Source organism: Aotus nancymaae, unplaced genomic scaffold (assembly GCF_030222135.1).
Source record: "Aotus nancymaae isolate 86718 unplaced genomic scaffold, 86718_ANA_hifiasm-v0.15.2.pri h1tg000022l_1, whole genome shotgun sequence".
Taxonomy (NCBI): domain Eukaryota; kingdom Metazoa; phylum Chordata; class Mammalia; order Primates; family Aotidae; genus Aotus; species Aotus nancymaae.
This window is the reverse complement of record NW_026988435.1, coordinates 43,948,468-43,964,756: the sequence shown is the minus strand read 5'-3', so window position 1 is coordinate 43,964,756 and position 16,289 is coordinate 43,948,468. Positions and strand designations below refer to the sequence as shown.

Here is a 16,289-nt window from a genome sequence, read left to right as displayed (position 1 = left end):
GCAAAGACGGAAAACATGACAATGGAAGGGTTCCATGTTTGCTCACAAGAGCAAAGTGAAAATACTTCCGCACAGATATTTACGCAGACGCGTCACGATGTATCATATACGTACACTGGGTTGAATGATTTTATTTATACAGAATATGAATTGGCCTAACAGTTCAGATGCAATCTTTCCTTTTAATATTTCTGTTCTCTAAATTGTTACTTTACTTTTCTGACATGCCATTCTGCTAAAGGCAGCTAATGAAGCACCCCTCATCTGCTTTACTTATCAGGAGTCCTGTTTTAAGACCATGTTTTAGGTATTAAAAAATAGTAGCTGAAATCTCTCCCTCCTGCAATAATTCAGCTTTGATCACCTGGCATTCTGCCCGGCCACCTCATCCTGGCAGCTCTTCATCTGGGTTCAGATCAGAGTGGAGGTCTGAGTTGAGGCTCCCGGGACGGCGGGCCCAGCCCTCTCACCTGTCCTCCAGCAGTATCTCATATCCATCAAATTCCTACAAATCCCCTTTCCTTTAACCACATGATGACCTTATATTTTACTATCAATCCCCAAATTTCCTTCTATTTCACCTCCTTGTCATCAATTCTTTTTTGGCCTCACGCTTAATTTTTCTCTCCTTTCACATATCACCAGCACAACTTTGGAATTTCATTCTGTTCCTGACTTCAAATCTAATGCACCAATTTTTTTTTCAGTCCCCTGACATCTTATTTTGAAAGGCTACAGTTCTCCCAGCCATTTCTCTGATTCAGGCTCTTCTTCCACTTGTCTCTGGCAATTCAATCTCATGCCCACTTCTGTGATTTGCCTCTGCCTTGCAGGCTGGACTCTGTCAGAAATACCTAATCCTCCCATTAAACCATGTGCCGTGTAAACACTCCATTTCAAGCAAACTGTGAAATCTGAAGACATTTCCAAGCTTATGGGGTTTAACCATCCTCTTGACTTTCTTGTGCTCTCCTGGTTTCTCTGAAGACCTGCCAACCCTTCAGCTAGACTGCAGAGTCATGCTGCGGGCTGCCCTCACGTCTTTCAAAGGAACCCCATGAGAAACAGGCGCTCCTTGGTCTCATTATGTTAGGATCAAGAAATCGCAATGATAGGCATTCATTTCCTATTTCAAAATGAGGACAGCTTTAAGGAAAAATAAATGTACACAGCTTAAATGTGAAACTTCTTCCTTACTCACGTTGCTTTAACTGTCAAAAAACAGTAATGCAACTCCAAGGTTCCACAGCATATTTTTACTCCTTGACTATCAGGACTAACACTCAGAAGGCATTTTCTAAGTGCCAAGCACTAGACTAGAAGTTTTACATGGATGATGTCATTTAATTATCTCAGCTCCCCCCATGACCCATTTTACTGAGAAGATTTTGATCCCTGGTGATAGGAAGGAGTGAAACAATTCAATGGTAATTGATGTGCCATCAAGAATGGCTTCCAAGTCAGCACATTTACATAAAGGACTCTTGTCAGGGATCCCCATTTGATGTTAGAATTGCTCACCTGCACAGGGGCTCGCTGCGAAGCCCACCCTCTTCCGGGCTCTGTCAAAGATGACGTAGAAGCCCTCCATCACCGTGGCTCCGATCACCAGTGCGTTTGTGGAAGGGGAGATGCCGAATCGGTAACATTCATAATTCAGGCCGGCCCCCATCATGGGCTGAATGTAAAGCTGTTTGTTAGAGAGGAGAGAGCAAACAAACAAGGGAAAGCACAAATCAGGCAACATCACAAAACTGCTGAGGTCACACGCACGCTCGGGACCCTCCCAGGTGCTGGGGGAGCTGCAGGGAAAGAAAGATGATCTCATCCCTGCCCTCCAGGAGGAGAGAAGATCCAAAGCATGGTGATCAATATTATTGATCAGGACAGAGCAGATGATCCATATCCACCACCTGGAGTTACTGGCAGGTGCATACACCCAGATGTCCATCCAGCTGTCTGCAGCCAATTAGAGTCAAACTCTATAAAATATTTTGAAGGGATTTATTCTGAGCCAAATATGACTGACCACAGCACGTGAGACAGCCCTCAGGAGGTCCTGAGAACATGTGCCTGAGGTGGTTAGGGCACAGCCTGGTTTTACGCAATTTTGGGAAGCACGAGACATCAATCAAATACTTTTAAGATGTACATTGGTTTGGTTCAGGAAGGCAGGACAAGTCAAAGTGGGGCTTCCAGGCTAGAGGTAAATTTTTAAATGTTCTGGTTTATAATTGGTTATCTAACCTGGGATTAATAGAAAGAAAATGCTTGGATTAAGAGAAAGGATTGTGAATATCAAAGTTTTATTGTGCAGAGGAAGCTTTTAGCTAGCAGGCTATGAAGAGAAGAGGTTGTGAAATGTTTCTTTTGGGGCTTAAAAGGGTGCCTGACTCTTAGTTGATTATCTTCTGGATCTGGAAAGAATAAAAAATAAGGAAAAGGGGATTCTCTACAGAAAGTGGATTTTTTTCTCACAAGAGATAACTCTGCAGGGCAATTGACATGAAAAGGAAGTATGTTTGGGGTTAAAATATTTTAGTTTCTTTCCTTATTTGTTATGTGATATTATGCCAGAGCCAGGCTGGAAAGCAGGGCATGTTATACAAGGTTAAACAAAACCCCTCTGGTGAGATTTTATGGTTTGTAGGGCAGACTTCCCAGGCCTCTTAGGTAGGAATTTGGTCAAGAGAATAAAAAAAATGTCAGAGTTTAGTCCTCACCTCCGTCTGGCCATCTGCCCGGCAGTTACCCGCTGAGGACTTCACAGGGCTCCAAAGCTGCCCTCTGTACCAGGACTACAATGATGAATGCCACACAGTCCCTGTTCCCTCAAGACTCCCAATCTAGGGGGAACCAGGCAGTGACCACAGGGTGGGAAGTGCCCACACAGACACCCTGTATGGGTACTGGTGCCCACTTATCACTCCCTCTGCATGGAAGCTTTCTTCACTTGGGCTCTAAGAGGGCCATACTCTTCTTTCTAACTCCCAGTCCACTCCTTCTCAGGCAACTGTATTGATTTCTTTCACCCTCCTCCCCTGCAAGCATCAGAGCACTCTTGCACTCTGGCCTCCTCTCAATCTTCCCTCCTTGGGTGACACATCTGGCCCCACCCCACGGCCCTAGATCACCCCATGGTCTCAACTGAGACTCCCACCTCCTCCTGTCCCGCCCAGACCTGGGCTGCCATTGCCACACACTTATGTCCACCTGCCTGTCCACCTCTCAGTCAGCCTCTCCCGTGTAACCTGTAAAAGCCTGAATGCTGGCTATTCCCCCCCAAATCAGCCTTCTCCCACAGTTCTCTGTCTCAGTAGATTCATGCTTCACCCAATTACTGAGGCCCTGAAGCTCCGGGCCAGTCTTTTTCTCTCTTACCCTGCATGGAGATGGTAACCAGACCCCTGCGAGCATTCCCGTGAAAGTGAAGCAGAATTGAATCCCTCCCTCGCCCCACCCAGGCCAAGTCCTCACTGTCCTCGTCCCTCGGGATCCACTGCAATGGCTCTTAGCTGGCCTAGAGCTCATCATGCACCTCCCGCCTCGGGCAGAAAGAATTTTAAAAGTAGGCAGTCTGACGGAGGCAGGACAATTTCCTCAGTGAAAAGAGGAAGACGTGATCAGCCTCAGAGAAAAGACAGCATCAGTGGGTCAGAAGTTCTGCTATGTGAGAGGGCTGGTTCCCACAGGTGCTGCGCAGTGTTAAACAAACTCAAGTCGGCCCTTGAGATCCCTGGAGCCAACAGTATGCAGGGAAATGGGTCAAACCGTAACACAATCAGCGAGCAAATCACTATCCTATCAGCAGCAACAATTTCTTGGCTTTTGAATAGCAAATAATTCAAATGCAGGCAATTAGAGAGTAGAGCAGCTGAGTATGACACAATACCACCTATTTGGAGAAAAGCGAGTGCAAAATGAGTAAGAAAACGAACCTTCCTGTGAGTAACGATCAGCCTTAAAGAGCAGAGGCAGGAAGAACGACTCGGAGGAAGAAGGTGGACACACTGATACACAGAGTCCTGGGCCTCCTGGCTGCGGAGGGTCTGAGGGACTGCAAGGGGGTAATTTTGGAGGGAGCAGAAAAGATTGAGAGGACACCAGCAGGGAGGGGCTGCCATAGGCCAAGGAGGGACAACGCAGAAGCTGTGAAGAAACCCTGGAGTTCCCCTGTGGGTGGCGGCTGCTTTTCAACAGGTCACATAGGATTCAGCCCATGGGTTTTCGGAAAATAGTGCTGGGTGTAGACAAAGTTTAAAGTAATTGCTTTTGACTTGACTCTTATCTGCAGGAGCGATCGTTTGCCCACCTATTAGCGTTCATGTCTGAGAGGCCCCAGGTGGGGGCAAGGACTCCTGGCGGTTTCCCTCGGTGTTAGAAAGGCTGCTGGGCAGAGCCTTTCTGCTGGGAAACGTGGAGCGTGTGGGGTCTCACCAGGTGATCTTTCCCAGCTTCCTACTGGAGTCCCCTCCCAGCAAGGGAATGGAAAGCAGGTGGAATGTGACACTGGGTAAGAAATCAGGAAAACAGGTAAACTGGAGTTTTAAAAATCAAAAATGTGAACATGTCAGAGTCAACCAAAAAATATCTACCATTATAAGTGAAAGCAATAATGAATTCCTATGCAGAGATGTGCAAACGACATGAAATGATCCCAAACCATTTTGGGAGCTTGCCCAGTGCTGGGTCCTAAAAGCTACTGAGAAGCCCAAGCAAGCCTTCATGGCGTGACCTGCCTGGACTAAGAGGTTCCGTCAAATGCCTGCCTTCTCCTCCTGCTTCTTATGAGTCCTTCGTGCCTGACATTTATTCAGCAGTGCACACCTGCAGCCTCAAGCTGGGTTCTGACGTTATTACACACCACACTGATGAAATAATGTCCACATTCTGCTGTTCTACTGGCCAAAATGTAATCATCAAGAGCACATGATTTTAGAGATGCTGTAAACAGCATTGCGACATCACTCAGGGCAATGCCATTCATGCGAGGATACTGCATTCTTCTGAAAATGTCTTTGGTAGGTATTATTGCTTCTTTATAGTTAAAGAGACACAGACAGGGCTAAATACTTTGCTCAAAGTCACAACGTGAGGGAAGGGCCGTGCTGAGCGTGTAACACAAGCCTCTCGTGAGAGCAGGTGTCTCCTGTTGGCCTGAATTTCTCCTGAAGCTTTCAATCCTTTCCCCCCAGGTCTCTCCTTTTCTGGGACACACATCCCCACAACGTAAGGTTGAAAATGAGGAAGAGGCAGCAGTACCATTTCCTTTTTCTCTTCTGAAATTACTCCTCCTTCCTTGTCCAATCGCCTTTATCCCAAATTCATCAAATTACAACAAAGACCCACTGATGTGTCCATTCCACAAACAGTTACGATGCACTTTCCCTCCACTGCCTGGTGGCGTTGGGGAGGGAAGGATGATCTTTTACACCCACAGCTCTCATCTTCGAGGAATTTATAATTAATAGAAAATGAAATAGAAGAAAACAGAAGTCAAATGAAAAAGGCAACAGCATACAACGTACCCTAAAGATATGATTCCATGCCAGATGAGCAGAACAGAAAATATGCGTGCTGAGTGGGAGGTGCAACCTCACAAATGGGTTATTCTGCTCATCATAGTTTCAACAAAAGCTGGGTTGTCTGAGTCGAGTCTTAAAGGATGGGAAGAATCTGGATGTACGGGCGGAGTAAGGAAGGGGAGCATTTCAGGCAGAGGGGTTGGTGGAACAAGGGATGGGAGGCAGTTGCAGGCGAGAGGCCCTGAGGGTCAGCGGCCACGCGGCAGAGGGTCGGGGTGCAGTGGGAATGCTGGGGAACTGGTGGGGGGTCTGGTGGGAGTCCACGGACAGCTATGCCAGAAGCCCTGAGCATTTACCTCGTGGGGACGCACTGCTTGCTCACAGCAGGGGAGGCTCGGGTGAAGGCGGTGGTCTAAGAAGAGTAATCCGACAACAGTTTCAAAAAGAAGAGAGGGTGGGGGCTTGGGAGGAGGAAGCGGTGAGAAATGGGACTGAGGAAGACAGACGTGGTCCATTTCATTAGACATACAGGATAAAGAGGGAGTCAGCAGGTACTGGGAGTATGGGGAGAAAAAAAACAACGATGTCTTCAAGTTGGACAATCCAGTATTTTCTGTTTATTTGTTTGTTGGAGACGGAGTCTCACTCTGTCGCCCAGGCTGGAGTGCAGTGGTGCGATCTCGGCTCACTGCCACCTCCACCTACCAGGTTCAAGCGATTCTCCTGCCTCAGCCTCCCAAATAGCTGGGATTACAGGCATGCGTCCCATCACACCCAGCTCATTTTTGTATTTTTAGTAGAGATGGGGTTTCAACATGTTGGCCAGGCTGGTCTCAAACTTCTGACTTCAGGTGATCTGTCTGCCTTGGCCTCCCAAAGTGCTGGGATTACAGGTATGAGCCACCACGCCTGGCCCCGTTTTATCCTTTGTACCTAGTATAATGGTGATGTGGTAGCTGTCACAAAAATGTCTCCAGGTCTCTTCCCTTTCCCTTGTAGCCACACCCTGGGCAATGCGGCTCTGTGGCTCCTCCCAGCGTGAGGGGCGTCCATTCTCCCATCCTTGGAATCTGGGCTGGCCTTGGGCTTGTGTGGGCAGCAGCACCATGGAAGAGGCAGGGGCCAGGTCTGGGCTGACACTGTGCGAGCCCCTGCATGTCAGGTCCTTTCTCTCTCAGGTCCCTGTTACCATGTGTGACTCAGCCGCTGGATGGAGAGAGATGCACAGCTCCATTCCTCCACCACCTTGCCACCAGATATGTGAGTGAGGCCGTCCTACACCAGCCTGGGTGGAGGCCAACTGGGGTCTGGCCAACTACTGGCTGAGCAGAGACATGTGAGTGAGCCCGCCTGAGGGCCGCTGCCCTGCCTGGACTCAGGGGCGGTAATAAGTGTGGCTGCCTTTTGCAGCATGATGGTGGTGATGACAGCTAATGCAGGTGTGACATCTCATACACGTGTCATGCATGGAATGCTTTCACTTTTGCATGTTAAAAAGAGCAAAGCACAAATCCAAGTTCATACCTGAGGCAGGATGGTGATACGGAATGACCTGCTGGAGTTTTCGTCTCTCAGGTAGATGGAGATTTTAGGGAAGTAAGACCAAGGTGTTTCTGAATTCGTCCAGCAAGCCAGCTGGGACCCAGTCCAGAAGCCATCAGAGAATTCTGGAATCTAGACAAAACAAGATCACATGAGAAACCACGACCAGTCTGGCACGTCAACAGGAAACAGCTCCGGGCTCTCCTAGCCACCTCGCCAGATGCCCACAGGGATAAACGATGTTTAATTTGGACAGAAAAGCAGGGACATTAGTCCCCTGGAAGAGTGACAGTGATGACAAAATAATAATGATTGAAATTGTCAAGACACAGAAGTACCTACTAGTATTAGACACCCTTAGAAGCCCTTTGCAGCAATAATTACTTCAATTCTCAGCCAGTATAATGCATTATCCTCTCTACTTTACAGATGAGGCAAGCAAAGCACAGAGAGGTGAAGTAACTTGCCCAAGGTCACACAGCAGAGCACAGAGGCCTTTTAGAAGGGAGAATTCCTAATTTTGGCCTTCAAGGCCCTTCTACTTATCACCTGCCCTCTGAATTCCATGAGCCCAGCAAGTTGCCCCCTGGTGCAGAGCCTGGACTCTCTGCTCTTTTGGGACATTTTTCTCCTCCTTCAGATCTCAGCTCAGATGCCACCTCATCCAGGAAGCCCTCACTGGCTTCCCCTTGTAACACTAGAACACCACCGTGCCCCTCTCCTTCCTAGTCTTTCTCCTTGTGGCAGTTAACAATTCACACTGATTGGTGTGATACAGTTGTCTCTCCTGCACTAGAGTTCATATCTTCTCAGGATAGGGGTCTGTGGCCCGGCCCCCACTGCAGCCCTAACCTCTCACACACAGAAGAGACCTGGTGAATAATTGTGTAAAAAAATAAATGGGATCCAGGGACAAAAAGGTGGCCAGCAACACAGGACGTCCACCTGTGCCTCTCACCAGGGAACCGGAAGGAAGGTGGTATCTGCCCACCTCCCCTTGTTGCTGAGTTGGCAAGTTAACGACACCTGCGTGATCTGACAGGGAGGCTCCCCAGCGATCCGCCCTGGGCCTGCCGGGGAAGGACTGTGTGTGTGATGTGTCTGTTGTAACACATCCAGGGCAGTGTCCGGCGTGGGGCAGAGCAGGAAGAGGTCATGGCTGGGAGGAGGGACTGTCTGTCCAGGGAGCTGGGCTGGAGGGCCAAGCAGGCACTGGGGAGGTGTGCAGCGGGGGCACCAGGCAAGATGCTGCAGTGGAACCTGCCTGCTGGACACGGCAGGTGCTGAAGACAGACAGGAATGGAAGATGAGGCCAGGAGAGAACCAGGGCCGCCACTGTGAAGGAATGCCCTGACCGCATTTCGTCTGCCAGAGGGCTGAGGTCTGCAGCGCATCAACGTGGTTCATGCATCCAAGTGTACATGTCGGGCTCACTAGTTCTGAGTCCCCTGAGCTCCAGGGGATGGGCCTGGGCTAGACACACATCCCAGAGGTGCTGGCAGGTGAGCAGGAGGTGTCGATGAGGCTAAGGATGGGATCATCATGTAGGAGAGCAGGCAGCAAGAACAGGGGGCTCAGGCCAGAAAAAGAGGCCCCAGGAGGAGGGACACAGGGGCAGGAAGAATCCAAGAAGCGGGGAGGAGGGTCTCATAGAAGCCAAAGGGATAGTTAGAGCAGAAGACAGGATAATGGGACAGAACGCTGCCAAGACCAGAATGGAAAAAAACATGTGGGTGCCCCTGGACGCATCTGCCGATGCCCGCACCCGCCGATGCCCGCACCCCGAATACTGGGGGTGGCACGTGCCACATAACCATGCACACTGCAGGCACCTGCCCTCCTTGCCAGGGCGTGCAGCTGGGGAGAAAGCACCCTGTGGTTGGTTCATCCATCCAATGTTCTCCATTCAGACCATTTGTGATTGACTTGTGAAATTCCTAATGCTGGCATTAATAGATCTTGGCTTTGTAAACAAATCAAAGTTGACTGGAGATGTGCATCACAGGGAGAGCCCCTTCTCAGACAAGCTCATAAGAGGCGGGACGGTCATTTTGCCAGATTTGGTGAAGAGCTTCGGTGGCCAGCCCGGCAGTGAGGCACAGAGCTCAGACGACAGCGCCATGTCCAGCTCCAATGGCAGGTGGCAATGAGACTCTGAAGAGCCGAGTAACCGGCCTGGGTAGCTTGCCTCAGATTTGGATGTGGGACTTACTGTCCCCAGAGCCATGGTCTGGCAGCCTCCCAGGGGGTGAAGCCACGTGTCCTTGGCCAGTTTTGACCCTCAGATCACAGTTTTAAAGTTAGAAGTCATCTTAAAGTGGGTGTCATTTTGCGTCTGGATTTCCTCCTGGAGAAGCGCTGGGACTGAGCCACACGGGTGCCATGGCAGGATCGAATGAGCCCAGGTCCCCATGCCTCTGCGTGAGCTGCACCTCAAACAGTACTCCCCTCCGGGTTCATTTGTAAACACAGAACTCCAAGCCCTTACTCTCTAGAATCGCATCTGAACAACAGCCCAGCATTTGTATTGGCTTTAGCTCTTGGAAGCCAGCTCTCTCCTTAACCAGAGGAAACCCAAGCCAAGAAGGTCGGTTTACCGGGACCTGGTAGATAAGAAAAACAAACACAGCCTCGGTCCAGAGACAGTAAGACAGAGACACAATGCGCCCTTGTAATGCTTTCCCTGCCCGAGACAAATAGGCTCCCGGGTTTCTCCTCCTGACGCAGGCACTGGACGAAATCAGAGGATAATTTTAGAAAAGGCAAACAAATAGTTGTGATCTCATTCTTTCTACCTTGCGGTTTCCTTGCCAAGTCAGTCAGGGCTCAGCGCAGGCCACGACGAACACGGGAATGCCAGCCCCACGCAGCCCCACCGTCCTGCCTCTCACGGCACAGGGGCCCAGCCAGTCCACAGCTTGCTGGATTTTCACGCTGCGCTTCAAACATGTCTTTGGGATGGTGGTCAGACTTTTCCATTCAGGATATTAAGTTGGAAGATACATTAATCTTGCTGAGGGCATTTTTACTATTTAACAAATGATATCACTCCCTATTTTAAGTATGGTCTGATTTTCTGCAAGCGTTCTAAATTTAAGGCACTAAAAATGTTACCTGCCACTTTCTCTGATTCAGCAGATAGTGGGAAAGATGGAGACTCTGCTGCGGCTTCAGTGGCAGCTGCGCAAGGCGGCTGGCTGCCTTGAGTCCCACTGCTTCAAAAAGGGCCCACAACCTTTCCCGTTTATTTCCCTCTGTGTGTGTTTCATCCGCGTGCCGCTCTTCCCGCAGCAGTTACAGGCATTTGAAGCTTGGGTTCAGGACAACCCAAAGCCGTCTCCCACCTGTCACGTTTCTGCTATGAGCGGTATCCACTGCACGAGCTCCTATCGGCCACTGTTTGAACTCAGCCATCACAGCAGAGGAGCAGGACAATCAGCCCCACGCCGGGGTCGCAGCACAGGCTGCGTGCAGGAAACACTCTCTGACGATCTCACGAGGATGAGTGGACAGATGCTATGAGAACACGCAGGAAGCCAAAAGTAGCGTTCCTCTCACATCCACACAAACAGCAGCAGTGCTGTGGCTGGACGCTAAATGGAAGCTCCAAGTGTCTACTAAACACCAAGAGTTTGACCCAAACCTCACGACCACCCCTCAGTTGAGAGTATGGAGGCTCTCCGGGGGCACAAAACCCCTCCTCCGGCATCCGGCTAAAAGTGACAAAAACTAGAATAAATTTAATTCTATTTCATCCCAAAGCTGTGCTGTAGCCAATGTTTATTGCCCTGAACTGACTGGAAAGTTGGGGGTCACGCCAGGAATACCATCAGCCAGGTCCCATAAAGACATGTTGGCTACAATCATAATTTCAACTGTATTTCAGAGCATGGCCATAAAGTCATTATGAGATTGGCTGACGGACCTTTATCTTCTGTGAAAAAATGATACTCTTTTACAGAAACAGAAGTTAAGATACCAGCGCAGGGATGAAGGCCAAAAAGGAGTAAAATTTTTGGTTTATGTGTTTTGTTTTAAAGTCTATAAATATATTCTTGATTTATTGTTTATTCTAATATAGTTATATTACCAAGTGTTGTTTTTCACAGATTAAAAAAAATACTACACCAACTGAAATATTATGTGAAATACTAGAGGGCATTGCACATTCAGATCCAAGTCCTCTGAGGTTCATGAAGGTATTATTTGCTAACATCAAAGAGGACTGTGAAATTAACAAGTAACAGTTGAATCAAAATCCTTCAGAATATAGATTTGAAATACATATAAAATATATGTACATATTGCACCTATATTACATATAAAATGTACAAATACAAAATATGAAAATTTGAAATGCATGGTGCAATAGTTCAGAGATGCTCAGAACACACAGTGCTGCTCCTCAGCAGGTGATTGTAGCCCCGTGACTCGGGGACCCGCGAGTGTCCCGAGGACTCACCAGAGATGCACGGGCCACAGCCTCCACCACTGCATCGAACACCTTCTGGGGCAAGCGCAGCAGCGTGGTGCCACTGTCCACGATGGCCTTGTCGGCGTTATACTGGAACGGGAGAGGAAGGGGAAGGTGTGTGAGTGATAGTGGCGCTCCCCATCCTGTGTGGCTCCAGTGGCCATCACCACCTGTCTGTTACACACAAATCCAGGCAGTCATGCACTCATCAAGGACTGTAGTTTATTTATGTTCTCAGAACTGGGGAACCAGGGGTCTTCCAGCCCAACACACTCAGTTCAGAGACAAGGAAATGGGCCCAGGAAAGGGAGGGGACATGACCCAAGTTAGCAGATCAATAGCCCTCCCAAGGCACAGCTCTTTCCTTCCTCAGAGCTGCCCGAATTCCTTCACTGAGGACCCCCATTCCTGCCCCAGGGCAGAGGGAAGACCTATTTGTTTTTTGAGGCTGAAATATACTAAAAGCCACCTGCACAAACTGTACACAGACCAACTTCTATGACCTCACTAATGAAGAGAAGGAGGGACAATTTTTTAACAGACATCCCATATTTGCATTGGGAACAGAACCAGAGCCACACTGATTCACAGACTGAGACACACACAGGCGCTGCCAGCCCCGTCCCCACCTGCAACGTTCTTTATGTGGCAGAGGGAGAAGGATGAGGCCAGTGGCCAACACCAGACAAGCCACCCCAACCACTATGGGCACAGCTGCATGGGCAAGGCTGCCCACGGATGGAACGAGTCCTGGGCAACTAGGTCCTCCTGCCTTAAGGCAAATCCATGAGTCTCATGGGAAGTCTCATCCAATGAAGTCAAAAGGGAGGAGGAGTCAATAATTTTTTAAAAATAAAATATACCAATTTATTAGTATTTTTCACAAACACTATTTTCAGTGTAAAAACAAAATTTAAAATATAACTTAGCTTATTCATAAAATTTTCATTTTTTTAATATGTGAGAAAAGTAAGTATGTAAAAGGCCTGTAGCAAATTGAGATGTTGCGCTAAGATGTCCTGGATTTTGTTGTTTGTTCTTTTGTGGGGTGGGTGCATGTGGGGTGGGCAGGAAAGAACCTAGAATCTAAGAATCACACCTCCAAATATAGGCTTTTCCTCGCTAATACACACACACACACACACACACACACAAAACACACAAGTTTTGTATTTTGTTTTACATTTGGACATTTGATTCTACCACTGGGTTCTTAATTGACTAATAAGTGCCTCTTGACAATAATCACAGATTTGCAATGGAAGGGACTGTCATTTTTATCAGTCTTTAGTTTCTCAGAGGTACCTGCATACACGAAAATTGATGGTGGGATATGACGGGTAATAAGAACGAAGTGCTAACAGGTTAGAATATAATGGGATCCCCGTGGTTTTTATGAAGCATTCTAAAAGGGCTGTAGAAGACTGAGGCTCCCACAAGTCATCATAATCATAATGTTGTCATGAACAAGCCAAATCACAGTGAGAGGGCGTGAACACGGGTCCTAAGAGGCTCGGTGTCAGAGCTCTGCATGTGGCCACTTTAGCACCACTGAGCCACACACAGCTTTACAGCATGACTGTTCTTCAGGGAGAATTGTGTACTCTGGGGGCCAGGCTAGCTGTGAATGGAGGAGAAAAAGCTGATGATCTTTTTTGATTTCATATGTCCTACACTGATTAAAAATCTGCTTATTTCAACCTCTTAAACTGAGCTCAGGGACCATCAGTCCAAGATGAACGAATGGTGAAAGGTGTGGCTCAGATAGTCCTCTTCACTCACCATTTAATGCTAATTTTGTCTTGTGAAGATGAGTGGTTGGGAGGATGCAATATTTGGGAGGGAAAACAATTCATTGATTAAAATTCACCGTACAGCAAGGCCCTGAATCTTTTCATGTGATGAACCTTTATCATACAATATAATGTACCTTCACTTGTCATATACAGCTTCCAGCTGTCATATTTAAGTGACCCAGGCATACAAAGAAAGACACAACAGAGACTATAGCATGCATACCTCTCTGCAGTCCAGATTAAGGCTTTGGCCTCCAATTTCCAATTTCAGAATTTCTATCTGGTAGTACCACTCCTCCTTAATAGGGGTATACCAGATGTCTCCTTTATACAAACTTGGTTCAATTCCACCCAGAACCTGGTACAGAAAATATTTACAGGTATAAGAGAAAAACTACACAGACATGTCAACGGGTTATACAGAAAAGCACGCACTTGTAAAGTGAAACTTCACTGCAATCAGAGCTTCTACTTTGTGGTGATGTCATGAAACAAATATAAATGCTTAAAAAATAAACAAGGAGCCAGGTGTGATGACTCACGCCTGTAATCCCAAACTTTGGGAGGCTGAAATGGGCGGATCATGAAGTCAGGAGTTCGAGAACAGCCTGGCTAGCATAGTGAAACCCCATCTCTACTAAAAACATGAAAGTTAGCCACGCATGGTGGTGCGTGCCTGTAGTCCCAGCAACGCAGGAGGCTGAGGCAGGAGAATCACTTGAACCCAGGAGGCAGAGGTTGCAGTGAGTCGAGATCACACCACTGTACTCCAGCCTAGGTGACAGAGCAAGACTCCATCCCAAAAAATAAAATAAAATAAAATAAACAAGGAATGTTATGGGTTCATGTCTGCAAAGGTCCGATGATATTACGCTCTAGTCTAAACAAGATGCTTTAGTGATTTCTCTTATCCAAAGAAAGTACACACATGTTCAGCTTTACAATATTGACATTTTCCTTCAAAGAAATGCAATAGAACAGTTAACCACACTGACTGACAATTTAATTCCTCGGAGGTCAGAGAACAGAAAAACAAGAGCTTCCCTGATCAAAGTTTCATTTTGCAAAATTGTAAAACATTTCCTTACAAACCCTACGCTACCCTCTTCCCAGAAATGGTAGCAAATGAAGGTAGCTGAGGATCAGGGCAGAGCCCGCCTCTCACAGTCAGACAGCAAAGGGGCTGCTGGCATCCCCTTCTAGTGCATTCTTCCTGTCCCCTACGGCTTTCGATGTCTGGGGGCAGGGCCCTGGAGGGAATCTCAGGCTCCAGCATTTCCGCAGTGCTGACAGTCTTGGTTCTGTTTCAATAGCAAACGCTTTTGCTGTGGTGCGTGTGTGTGTTGAGAGACAGTGAGAAAGGATCTGCAAGGCCTTCTATTTCCGTGCCAACTTTATGAACTCTCCTTTGCCCCCCTACCCACAGTCGGGCCCACTCACCACATCCCCAACCCCCACCGATTCTCACTTGCCCCTCCCCCACCCACAGAAAGCAGTGCCCTTCCAAGGACAGTAAAGAAAAGCTTTAATGGAATTTGGAGAACGATGAGAATCATCCTTCCAGATGGCAGGGTGACATCAAGGATTGCCTAATTTTAGCCATTTTTAAAAAGATTTACAACAAGGATGATTAAAGTTTTACAGTACCTACGCACACCTACATGCCCAATATTTATATTTCTGCTCAGGTGTTTAATAAAACAGAAAAAAAACAGCCCATCAATCTGTGATTTTTCGCCCCTTTAAGACTAAAAGATACCCACAAGACTACCTCCGTTGGTCCCAGATCCAGCAACGGGCAACCCGGCTCCACACATCTGCATGGAGAAAACATTGGGGATGTTTGCTTGTGTCACCAGGGAGTCAAAGAAGGTCTCCAGAGAACTTGATGGCTGTGGGAGGGTGACAAAGAAGGACACCTGCTTAGGACGTACATCGCAGACATGGGTGACCCAGTGTAGACGCCATGCACCACAGACAACATTCCTGGTGTTTACATTTAATTTTTTCATGGTTCCACAATAAACCAGCTTGTGATCAGGTCTAGGAATTTAGAAAGCCCCAACAGAGCTTCCCACTGGTTGGTATTTTTCCTTCGGGTACGGCTCTGTTGTACAAATAAGATCGTATTTCTGGAAACCATTCGACACAGTCACATCTATCATCATGACTGCCTTGTGAGGGGGTGTGAGAAGCCGTGAAAGTGGGTTACCGTGGCAGGTGGTGGATCCTAATCTTAGACACTTCGGAGTAAGGAGAGGAGAGTTTCTCCAGGAGCTGCCATGGCCGCAGACATTTTTGTTCTCCTGTCAGCTGCAGCTGTCCACCATGCAAACGAGAGGTGACCGACTCGGGAGAACAGTATCCCCCGGACCCCAGAGCCTGGGGCGAGGCTTAGCTCTGCCTGATGAACTCTGGTGGGAAAGCATCAGGAAAGGCACAAAAATATAGTCCGGAAGCATGAAAGGCTTCTTATCCCCAGAGGCCAGATTTCAGAAGTCCTCATGTGCTCCGTGTCTCTCTCACGTCCAGCAAGACACGCCGAGAATGTCCTCGTTCCTCCAGAGACACTCAAAGGGAAGAGGGAAGGTCTGCGAACAGCTGTGAGGTGGGGGTGAGATGGGGGTGCCTGCGGTCATGGAGGAAGTCAGCGACAGACTGGAGTTTAGATTTTGACCAGTGGGAGACATTGGAGTTGGTGACGCTGAGTTGTTACTTTTTGATAAAACCTGAACTATAGTAGCACAGATGCTCCGGGCACCCCTGGGTACCCACGGTCATTCACAGGAAGGATTATTTACTGTCTGTGAGAACTAAGACTGTGATTCCAGAGGGACTGAGCGGGAACTCCGCTTTGTAACAGATGCAAACTTCCCATTGGTCTAGTCCATTTGTGTTTGACCTCTTACTCGTTTCATCTCAGCTTCTGCAGAATTCCGAGGCAGAATCCAG

At 48.0% G+C, this 16,289-nt stretch overlaps 1 protein-coding gene across 1 annotated transcript in view; it reads right to left on the bottom strand.

Annotated features, from left to right (window-relative positions):
• Positions 1-16,289, bottom strand: part of BACE2 (beta-secretase 2) — a 106,072-nt gene that overhangs the window by 23,219 nt on the left and 66,564 nt on the right. The window contains exons 4-8 of the mRNA XM_012445126.3: positions 15,101-15,229; positions 13,561-13,695; positions 11,530-11,631; positions 7,050-7,199; positions 1,522-1,690 (exon numbers count right to left, since the gene is read on the bottom strand). Coding sequence (XP_012300549.3) covers positions 1,522-1,690; positions 7,050-7,199; positions 11,530-11,631; positions 13,561-13,695; positions 15,101-15,229 — 685 coding nt within the window. The remainder of the gene's footprint in view (positions 1-1,521; positions 1,691-7,049; positions 7,200-11,529; positions 11,632-13,560; positions 13,696-15,100; positions 15,230-16,289) is intronic.